The 11,619-nt window shown below is 41.8% G+C and overlaps 1 protein-coding gene across 1 annotated transcript; it reads left to right on the top strand.

Annotated features, from left to right (window-relative positions):
• Positions 1-884: 884 nt before the first annotated feature.
• actc1b (actin alpha cardiac muscle 1b) lies at positions 885-7,674 on the top strand. The gene is made up of 9 exons (XM_080414074.1): positions 885-923; positions 2,619-2,769; positions 2,928-3,056; positions 3,243-3,353; positions 3,810-3,894; positions 4,262-4,423; positions 5,046-5,237; positions 5,468-5,649; positions 7,437-7,674. Exons 2-9 carry the CDS (start codon positions 2,641-2,643, stop codon positions 7,578-7,580), a joined length of 1,134 nt encoding a protein of 377 aa, XP_080270200.1. The 5' UTR covers positions 885-923; positions 2,619-2,640; the 3' UTR covers positions 7,581-7,674.
• Positions 7,675-11,619: the final 3,945 nt, after the last annotated feature.

Genomic DNA, 11,619 nt, shown 5'->3' with positions numbered 1-11,619 from the left:
AATGCAATTGGGTATTGACATCCTCACAGGATGTCAATACAGTGAAGACAAAATCTTTAGTTGTTTTTGGAGCTTCCACCTTTATGACGAGACCTGTAAGAGTCGGTGATTATAGTTACAGTTGAACTGACACACTTTTGTTGTGTAGCAATGAAAATCCACTGTAATTTAATCAAAAGTGAGTCAGTACACAGTAAAATCCTTAGTGTTAATGTAACTCCGAAGAGTGTACAAATGGGTCCATTTGGTTCCCTTTGTACACTCTTCGGTTTTTACCAGTGATGGAAGAAGTAGTCACATCGATACCCTATTGTAGAAATAGTCTGTTACAAGTACAAGTTCGGTATTCAAAATGTACCTAAGTAAAAGTGCAAAAGTATTGGCATCAAAATATACTTAAAGTACCAAAAGTAAAATTACTCATTATGCAGAAGGTCCCATTTAAGTTGCAAGAATATAGGTCTGAATTGGTTTTGTAATAATAATCAAAATCTACAAAGTAACTTAACTAAAGCTTTCAAATAATTGCAGTGGAGTAAAAGTACAATATTTGCCTTTTAGTGGAGTAGAATTATTGAAAATTGGAAGTACTCCAGTAAAGTAAAGAAAATACCTCAAAATTGTACTTGAGTACAGTACTTAAGTAAATGTACTTAGTTACTTTCCACCACTGGTTTTTACTGTGTGTACTGCCTTCCAATGAAGCATCTCTCCATTTTAGAGGAGGCTCCCATCGCTCTGTATGGGATGAGGCCGTCGCCTCCTCATGGCTTGTTGATTTTTGCTGCCAGCTCTTATTTGGACTTGTGTGAACCCTAAGCCCCGCCCCTGGTCCTCGGTCCCAGGCTGAGCATTATTTAAGAGCTCCAGCCTCTCCCTCCCTCCTCGTCCCAGTGGAAGCATCAGTCCTCCAGCATAACTTGGTGAGTACATTTCACAACTTGTTTCTATGGGAGAACAATGTAGCATAGCATGGATTTGTTTTTGTTTTTTAAGTTTTTGGGATCACCAATTGGCTGTTACACATGGCAACAGCTACTCTTCCTGTGGTCCACACATGTATTGGAATAGTTTGGATTTTCCAATAGTGAGTATTAGAGAAATGAATGGATGTTGTGATTTCAACAGCTTTAGAGAATATTTTTTCATATAGTAATTCATTACTAGTTGCAATCGTGGATCAGTGGAGTCGCTGCTTATGTGTAATCAGATGATTGGACAGCTATAATATTCAAGACACATTGTCGTTGATCTGTTCAATTACAATTACAATGTAGGCATTTAGCAGACACGCTTATGCAGAGCGACTTTCCAAGTGCAAAATCATGGTAAATGGCATGAACTAGAGTGCAAAGGGAACAATGTTGTGCTTCTAAAGTTCATTTCTGCAAGGCAGATCAGCTTGTGAATGAGATGGCTTTTTGTAAACAAGTCACAAATGATGTACATAAAAAAGAAAAGGGGGCCGAATTGACACATTTATATAATGAATGAAGCTATTAGGCAGCTTGGTCAACGAGACATGTAATTAAACAAACATGCCCCCATGTGCTGACAGCTGGACACTGGCCTGGATCTGACACAGGTTCTTAAACCTGAAATAACTGCAGCAGATAGAGGCTCTGCGGGGGTTCCATTGTGTCACTTGTTTCACCCTCTTTAGGTAGAGGGGGGGGGGTGTAGACCTTAAAATAGATCACAGGTCTTGCCTTGTGTCTGTAGTGTTATGCCCCTTTTTGGTGCTACCTCAGCAACACTGAGATGTCCCAGGAACCATCATGACGGTAGAGATATGCTATCAGTAGTTGCACAGCAAGGTTAGCACCAAAATAACATCCAAAGGCATGTCTAATTAGCGCTCTATACATAGCATCCATTCAAGTGGCCTGCATTATAGTGTTTGCAAGTGATAATTCTCTCAGAATAGCTTTGAGACAGACGTGGCAACATTTCAAACGGCTCTCTTGATCACAGTGTGAATACCTTTGAATGTTCTATGGTTGTGTCACCTTCCTGGATATAACAAATCCAGTGGCTTCATTGTGGCACTTCAGTGATGAAGGGTCTGTGATTTTTTTTTCACTTTGAAGGGCCTTTTTCGTGCTATGCTTCCAACAAGAGTGCAAGGCATTTTTGGAGTCAAGAACTCCTTTATAGATTAGAATGTTTATGTGGTCCCCCATTTGCATGAGATGTGTGGATTATGTGCCCTGAAGTGGAGGAAAACATTGCATTGATCTGCCTTTAATTTAGCAACATATTGTGTAATAACACATGTGCTCAGCAAATTGGAGCTTACCTTTAATGTGAAAGATGGTTTGCTTTGCACTGCAAAGAGTGTGTTGTGTTGTGCAGTGCAGTAGCCTCAAGTGTCTATCAGGTGTAGTAATTCAGCCAATAAAGCAGTACCCCATTCAAATTATCAACAGACACGTTTAAAATGTTTGGACCTTTCCAAAACAAATATGTTTCATTGATGTTTTGTGGACCCCCTGGACACATCCTATGGACCCCTGGGGGTTTGCAGATCCAAGTGTGAGAATCACTGGTTTGGACAGCTGCCGCTGAACACTCACCTTAACACTAATCTCACCATCTGTCCTCCCAATGCCCGACAGACCATACCAATAAAGCCTAACCATGTGTGACGATGACGAGACCACCGCACTGGTGTGCGACAACGGCTCTGGCTTGGTCAAGGCTGGCTTCGCCGGCGATGACGCTCCCCGCGCTGTCTTCCCTTCCATCGTTGGAAGGCCCCGCCATCAGGTACAGTAACACACATCGGCTGTTTTTTTTAGAAAGACATCGCTGGCTCCGCTCAGCATTTGAAAACAAATGGCAGACAGGAGCATCTTCCATCTTCCATCTTCCATCTCCAATCGGTGGTTTTCTAATCTCTCCATTCACTCTCTCGCTTTCTCCAGGGTGTGATGGTGGGTATGGGTCAGAAGGACAGCTACGTAGGTGATGAGGCTCAGAGCAAGAGGGGCATCCTGACCCTGAAGTACCCCATCGAGCACGGCATCATCACCAACTGGGACGACATGGAGAAGGTGTGCAAAAGGCAGCGCTTACACCCATTGACAACATTCTTGGCGGCCGACACGCTCGCGGCATCTTGGCCGCCATCACAGGGGCTTCCGCGAGGCAGCTCATTAACAGATCAAATGATTTAGCTTCGGTAGCCTGCTTGCCACTTATTCACTGAAGGAATGTTGTTGTGTGTCCTCTTATGTCAGATCTGGCACCACACCTTCTACAATGAGCTGCGTGTGGCTCCTGAGGAGCATCCCACCCTCCTCACTGAGGCCCCCCTGAACCCCAAAGCCAACAGAGAGAAGATGACCCAGGTAGGCAACCACATCGTCCTCCTCATAATCCCTAATTTTCAGCACTGTCCTCGTCTAAAGAAATTACTTGCCGACTAATAGTTAAAGGAATTTGTTGACTAATCGGTTAGTTGATTTAATCAACAAATCTGTGAAACTGTGTCATCATGCAGAGCAGCCTTTTCAGGTTGATGAGTTTGAGAAGTGCACATTCTAATGTTGATTTCACAAACTATTGGCCTATAGACAAGTTGAATTAAAGGGTTATATCTAGAGCTTAGAAGAGATGTGCTTATCGTTATACAATAAATATTTCATGCAGCATGGGAAAAAATAAACACTATGATAAACACTATGCAGCCCGACTCATTTCCCCCAAAACGTCACGTCTAACTTGTTCTTGCGCTTTGTTGCCAGAGGTTGGCCCGTGAGGCTTTGGTACATGCTTCCGCTGATTTTCCTTGCTCTGTGTTGCAGATCATGTTTGAGACCTTCAACGTTCCTGCCATGTATGTGGCCATCCAGGCAGTGCTGTCCCTGTACGCCTCTGGTCGTACCACAGGTCAGTACGCGCATGCAGCATCTCTCGGCGGCCCACTTCAGCTATGCCATACGTACACAGTGTTAAGAGAGTATGCGGGCGGGTTGATCCAGTCCCCTGAAATAGTAGAGCTCCGATACTTATTTATAGCCTGTGTAATGCCAGGGCAAGTGTCGAACACACACACTCATCCAGATGAATCACTGTCTCATTGTCGAGGGCATGGTGTTAATTCCTCCCTGGCAGGGTCACGAGGAGAATATCTGTCAGATGTCATCGGCATTGCACAGTTTATGATGTGACAAATTACTTAAAGATAGCAGCCAATTGTCCCTGACATGCATGATGTAATACTGAATAACCCTGGGGCTTATTTGCACGCTTTTAGGTATTGTGCTGGACTCCGGTGATGGTGTGACCCACAATGTCCCCATCTATGAGGGGTATGCTCTTCCCCACGCCATCATGCGTCTGGATCTGGCCGGTCGTGACCTGACTGACTACCTGATGAAGATCCTGACTGAACGTGGCTACTCCTTCGTCACAACTGGTATGCTCGAGACAGCTTCGCCTTATATGTAGCAGTGGTGGAAAAAGTACTCAAATGTTTTACTTAAGTAAAAGTATCAATACTGCAATGTGGAAATACTCTGTTGCAAGTCCGGAATTTAATAATTTACTTGAGTAAAAGTACAAAAGTAGTGGTATCAAAAGTAAAAGTACTAAAATGTTTGAAAATAGCAGATCTACAAGCTCACAACGTGTCGCGATGCGACGCATTGTGAGCTTGTAGATCGGCTATTTTCAAATCGCCTAGGTATGAAATAGGGCTAAAGTGGTTAATGTATGTTTCATAATATAATCATTTATATCTGAAAAGTAACTAGTAACTAAAGTTTTTAAAATAATTGTAGTGGAGTAAAAGTACAATATTTGCCTCTGAAATGTAGTGGAGTAGAAGTAAAAGTATTGGAAATTGGAAATACTCAAGTAAAGTTACTTGTACAGTACTTAAGTAAATGGACTTAGTTACTTTCCACCACTGATATGTAGTAAACATACTTATTTTGAATGTACAGTATATCATCATACAACACAAGCATAAATCAGGCTTAACTTGCTCTACAGTTGTCAAAATTCTCTTTCTCACTATGGAAACTTTCACCCCGTAGCCGAGCGTGAGATTGTGCGTGACATCAAGGAGAAGCTGTGCTACGTGGCTCTGGACTTTGAGAACGAGATGGCCACCGCTGCCTCCTCCTCCTCCCTGGAGAAGAGCTACGAGCTGCCCGACGGTCAGGTCATCACCATCGGTAATGAGCGCTTCCGTTGCCCAGAGACCCTCTTCCAGCCTTCCTTCATTGGTGAGTTAACTTATGTTTACATTATATTCAATAATGACATTTTTTACTACATCAGTATCTTTGTGATTTTGGGCTACAGTAAAATGTGCCTTGACTTGACTTGTCTGAGCAAGTGATGAATACAATCTCTTGAATCTTGGCTCTTATCACCTGCCTACACTGTTTGCCCTCTCTCTCCCCATGTTTTATTTGTCTTTCAAAACTCATCATTTGGGCCTTTTCCCTACTAGGTATGGAATCTGCTGGTATCCATGAGACCGCCTACAACAGCATCATGAAGTGTGACATTGACATCCGCAAGGACCTCTATGCCAACAACGTTCTGTCTGGTGGTACCACCATGTACCCTGGTATTGCTGACCGTATGCAGAAGGAGATCACTGCCCTGGCCCCCAGCACCATGAAGATTAAGGTGAGAGCATTAAGAAATGTAATGTAACCAAGTACATTTACTCAAGTACTGGACAATCTTGAGGTACAGTACTTGTACATTTTCTGCTACTTTATACGTCTACTCCTCTACATTTTTAAGGCAAATGTTGTACTTATTCCTCCACTACATTTGCTTGATATAGTACCTTTAGTTATTTAGCAGATTGACATAATATAGAATACAATCAATAAATAAATGAGGATGTATTATATAGATCCATTTTTCCCTGCAGTATATTAACTGTTTATATAAGCCCCCCTTTTCCAGATCAAACATTAACTACACATTAACTCTTTGACTGCGGACGACGCGATAACGCGTCGTCCAGTTGGCCGTCGACGCGTTCGACGCGCTTGACGCGCGTTCATTGTTTAATCTCTGATTGCGCTATGCTGCTTAATATTCAATGTTATTCTCGAGTTCCACTTACTTCACGGACATCTGCATCCGGTTTCATGGCCTGGATTCCGTTTCCGGTTTTTGATTTTTTTCCCCAGTCATTTTCGTCCAAAATAGGTAAATAAACGGGTTTTCACACGGTATAACGGACAGGTTCTCTTCTATAATCTATGGTCTGGGTGACGATCAGTCATCGCCGTCGTGTATCACATCGTAATTTTCGCCGATCAAAACAATCTGGGACGACGTCACATCCGTTTTCATGTTTTTCCTTGTCTAATCTATCAAGAAGGGTGAGAGAGACCCAACGACATGATCAAGCTGTCATGTGCTGCTCTCTAGTGGCGGATTTGTGCTGGGTCTTTAAATTATGTGTCCTTAAATTATTTTCATGAGAAAAATTCAAAATATAAAAATAAAAAAAACACGAAAATTGCTGGCACTGGGGGAGTACTTTATGAAAATACTCTGGCAGTCAAAGAGTTAAGGCATCAATAGTTATAATACAAGTCATATTTATTCATCTAAAATGGGCTATTCTTCATGAGAATACTTGTACTTTTGAATACTTGTCATATTTTGAATACAGGACCTTTACCCGTAACAGAATATTTCTACACCGTGGTATTCCTACTTTTACTTAATATACTTGACTGGAGATCACAAGATTCTATAGCCCTTACTTCTTCCCTCTGTATACCAAATCTCTTCACCTAAAATAGCCGATCTACAAGCTCAGAGAACATCGCAATGTGTGTGTTTGAGCTTGTAGATCGGCTATTTTCACAGAATGTTTGCCCCAGAATAGGGATGCTAGGGTTTATGTGGTTAAGTAAATGTCTTGGTACTTCTTCCACCACTTGTAGATCTGCTATAGTTTTGAAAAATCTTGAATAGTTTTGAAAATATTTTAATATTTTTTTGAAACATTTTAACAACATAAACCTTGTATGGGGGTCCCTGGCACAAAATATATTCAGATGGGTTTCTATAACACACATTTGGGGGTCACAAGAAAAACAAATTTGACTTGAAGTTTGAGAACCACTTGATGTACAGAGCAGTGTTGCCAAACTTTGTGAGAGAAATTAGCAACCAGGTATATGCCCAGAACAAGTGACTATTTGGGTATTGGACAATAGCCGATCGAAAAGCTCAAAAGAATCTTTGTAAAAAATGACAAATCTGGTATGGGGCATGACATGAAAATGTTTGAGAAGCACTGGTTTAAACAATATTAGAAACAAGCCCAAATATTTACAAGCAGCTTTTACAGAAAGATAAACCCAAAGTCGCTTATAATAAGTGAACATGGCAACACGGGTACAGAGTCCTGACTGGAGTCTTCTCTTCTCTTGCCTTTTTAGATCATCGCTCCTCCTGAGAGGAAGTACTCCGTCTGGATCGGTGGCTCCATCCTGGCTTCTCTGTCCACCTTCCAGCAGATGTGGATCAGCAAGCAGGAGTATGATGAGGCTGGCCCTTCCATTGTCCACAGGAAATGCTTCTAAAAACAAAACCAACCTCCCATCGCCCATACATTTGTCTGTCGTCGTCTACTGTATATACATATTCTATTGTAATAATAAATACAAGTCCTTGTAACAGTACCCATTGACTGTGTTTATTCAATTATGACAATTATTGAACAGGAATGTGGCAACTTCTCACAGACAAGAATGCATTAGGCCTATTATAGTACACACACATGAAACTGAGAAAACAGCCAGCACACATCAGTAAATGTCCTTTTCACACTGTTATTTTACATCTCCACGCAGATAGAGCAACAGGTGCGTTTCAACCTAACAGGTCTTCCTCAGTGTTGGAAGACCTGTTCGGTTGAAACGCTGGCTGCCGGCTGTTTTCTCAGTTTCATGATATTGTTGAGCCGTGCGCCTTAAGGCTGTGTTTAATCTGGAGTGTTTTGCAGGCATTCTGCATTGCAGTGCTTTTTCTATTGTACACACAAACACCCGAATATTAAAATGGTCTCGTATTTACTTCAGTTTAAGGCACCCATCTCAATTAATGTAACAAAATTCCAAATTCCAAATATTAACAATATTTACAATTTCATACTCAAATGGTAAATATCACATGTTTATGATTGTGAAACAGACCTGCTTTGAGTCAATGATGGTGTCTCATCAAGTGGTGAATATAAGACAACAGGCAAGATATAAATCGGTATACTAGTACGCCTCAGAATACACCAGAGTGGGCATGCAACGGTATACCGTATTACGGTATTACCATGGTGTAAACAGCCACGGTATTGACACCGTGAGATTTCCGAGCATATGATGCGCAACTCCACTCGCACGAGTCGCAACTCGTCACGACACGAGAGACACTCTGATAAAATAAAACATTTCACTTCATGTCCCCACTCAGTCACATAATCCAATATCATAGCTGCAGTGTATGCATGTGTCAAAAGTGCAGATCTACAAAGTGCTTTGGTGGTGGAGGTGAATGGAACCCTGTCCCCCCCCCCTCCTAGTGAGCTGTGGTGTTCCGCAAGGAAGCATACTAAGGCCTTTACTGTTCCTAATACGTAAACGACATGACATCAGCTTGTGACTGCAACTTGTTCCTGTTCGCGGATGTCTCTGCTCTGCTGGTCTCGGACAGGGACAAGTTGCAGGTGTGACAACCAGGAATAGTTTGGTGATCACTGGAGAGACGGTTGACAGCCGGAATGTAGACGGCATCCGGGAGCAGTATGGGTTAGCGCCCCAGCCTGTGTCTTCCGTGAGGAAGAAGCCCAACAAATCCACGGTGAGGCCTTTAGGAGGGCCATTCAAGCAAGCCGCAAGTGGAGCCTGCAGTACCACCACGGCCCAAGAAACCATCACACCAGAAAGAAATGTTTGGAACGGGGGAGTCTGGTGCAACGCTCAGGTCCTGGACCTGGTGAGACGAAGGAGGAGCCCGGCCAGGAGGCCACCCACGTGCCAGATCCTCTCCTCTCTCCAGTCCCGGCAGAGTAGTTCCGGAGAAGCGGACTGAGTGGCCCTGTCTTTCCCTAAGAGGACTGACCGTGGGTAGCTACCGGGACGTAAGTCGGGGCTTGATCAACCCTGGCTGGGGTATGTTGCAAGACCCGAAACACCCGATGACCCCAGGCTACAACACTGTCCCAGGTGCATCAATGTGATGTTTTTCTTTATCAGGTTGAAAAAGCCCTATACTTTTGTCCACAACCGTATTTCAAGTGTTATTGTTAATGTGTACAGTAGATTTCTTTAATGGCCTGTAGGCTCCCAGGTTTAAAATGTTTTCGTTTTATTTATGTTCTGTCAATTCTTTAATTGCCTGTACAGAGCTTTAAAAGGTTTTGCCTCTTTTATGGCAGTCCAACTGTTGGTTGTTTACCTGTCAAAATAATTCTTCCTTTATAGATAGATGACCGTAACATACTATGTGTACACGCACGCACGCACGCACGCACGCACGCACGCACGCACGCACGCACGCACTCACTCACTCACTCACTCACTCACTCACACACACACACACACACACACACACACACACACACACACACACACACACACACACACACACACACACACACACACACACACACACACAATGTTTTTTCTTCAAAGAATGATACTTGTTTGTTTTGTTTGGGCCCTCGTACCAAAGAAATACCGTACACCGTGGTAATTCTTTTTGATACCATACTGTAAAATCTCATACCGTTGCATCTACTTGTATGGCAGCCATTCCATTTCAGTGACTGTTGAATTCCCACTCACTCACCTATACCAAATCTTATTTAAACACGTTGTGAGCTTGTAGATCAGCTATTTTTGGCAAAGATTTGGTGACTAATTAAAGGGTTTAAAGACTGGGTAAGTGATTTTCTTTGGTTAAAATAAGTGTTAATAGCTCAATATTCTGATAGTACTCATTGCTATAGAGTGTTTGTTCAGTAACAGGAGTCTCCATGTCTCTCCAGCTCTTTATTAAAAAGAAAATGCATTTTCAGGTCGGGATACCAGTTTTATCCAATCAGGATAGAGAACTCAGACAGGATACAGATTAAACAAGTGATGGCACTAAGAAATTAGCAGACAAAATTGGAACTGGAACTGAACTCTGTTTATTAAAGAGCTGGCGAGACAGGGAGAGCCCTGTTACTGAACAAACACTCATTATTATCAGAATATAGCTTTACAATTTTTTGTTTTAAGCAAAAAAATTGCACTCACCCTACCTTTTTAGGTGGTTAAAGTGGAAAAGTATAAAACTGCTGCGTATCATCATTAAAAAATATAATACTTTTTTTTGGGCGGTGAAACCGCCCCTATAAGTGAGATTTGGAAAAATGTACATTTTCCTGCGCTGTGATCTGGGCCCAGGAAATTAGTAGAATTATCCTGCGCTGTGATTGGCCAATCACAGCCTATTCAGGACTGTGATTGGCCAGTGTCACATGACACATGTGCATAGCCCTATATAAGCAACCATAACTTGAAAAAAACCAAAATTTGGTTTTTTTCAAGTTATGGTTTTGTCCATCATAAAGAGTGTTTCAATAAATGTATTTATCCTTTGTACATGATTGATCGACTCCATTCAGTATTGTGATTAGCTAGCAAGACACCGCCCACTTCACACAGGGTGTGATTTTTTTTAAATGTATATGACATAGCAGCGTACGCCCCGCTCCAATGGGTTGTACTGGACAACAAAACGAACGCCACAATGTGTTTCTATCAGTGTTGCCATGTCGGCTTATTATAAGCTTATTATGGGCTTCTTTTTCTGTAAAGTTGCTTGTAAAATTGGTTAGTTGCGGGTTGCGTTTTTTTAGGCTTGTTTCTAAAGTGTAGTTGCTTATTTAGGCTTGTTTCCAATCTGTTTTATTTATATAATTAATTATAATAATAATAATAAAAAAATATTGTATTGTATAAACTAGTGGTTCTCAAATATTTTCATGAAAATGTTTTGTACCAGGGAGTATTTGTGTTTGAAAAAATATTCCACATTCTATTGCAAGAGTTTTTGAAAATGGCTCAAAATCTACAAGCGAGATTGTATGAAAAGGTTTAAAGGGGTAGTTCACCCCCAAAATAACTTTTTTTCTATGTATTCCTCACCACCTGGAGCCTTGAATTCATAGATATTTTTTTGTTTTTGTCACATTCCTAAGCCAATAATTTGATTATAATAAATTTGTCCCCATTGATTCCGGTAGGAGACACAAATGCATTTGTGTCTCCTACCGGAATCAATGGGGCTAAATTTATTATAATCAAATAATAAAGGAAGGAATGCGACAAAAACAAAAAAATATCCATGAATTCAAGGCTCCATGGGGTGAGTAATCCATAGAAAAAAAGTTATTTTGGGGGTGAACTACCCCTTTAACTTTAAAGTGCTCATGTGACCTAAAGTTGCTTATTTTGGGGGCTTGTTTTCCTAGACCCGGTTGCTTATTCCTCTCACAAGATATGGCAACGCCGGTTGCTGATTCGAACCCGTTCTAGACAATCACAGCGCAGGACGTAGAGAGCGCAGCCGTTTGAA

This window comes from Gymnoscopelus braueri, assembly GCF_963280865.1.
Source record: "Gymnoscopelus braueri genome assembly, chromosome: 19".
Taxonomy (NCBI): domain Eukaryota; kingdom Metazoa; phylum Chordata; class Actinopteri; order Myctophiformes; family Myctophidae; genus Gymnoscopelus; species Gymnoscopelus braueri.
This window is presented reverse-complemented; position numbering and strand designations above follow the sequence as displayed.

Bases quoted from the DNA above. Each gene is read 5' to 3' on its own strand.
- actc1b (XM_080414074.1), top strand. From the start codon at position 2,641: ATGTGTGACGATGACGAGACCACCGCACTGGTGTGCGACAACGGCTCT. The intron at 2,770-2,927 runs GTACAGTAACAC...CGCTTTCTCCAG, and splicing joins TTGGAAGGCCCCGCCATCAG to GGTGTGATGGTGGGTATGGG. The intron at 3,354-3,809 runs GTAGGCAACCAC...TCTGTGTTGCAG, and splicing joins ACAGAGAGAAGATGACCCAG to ATCATGTTTGAGACCTTCAA.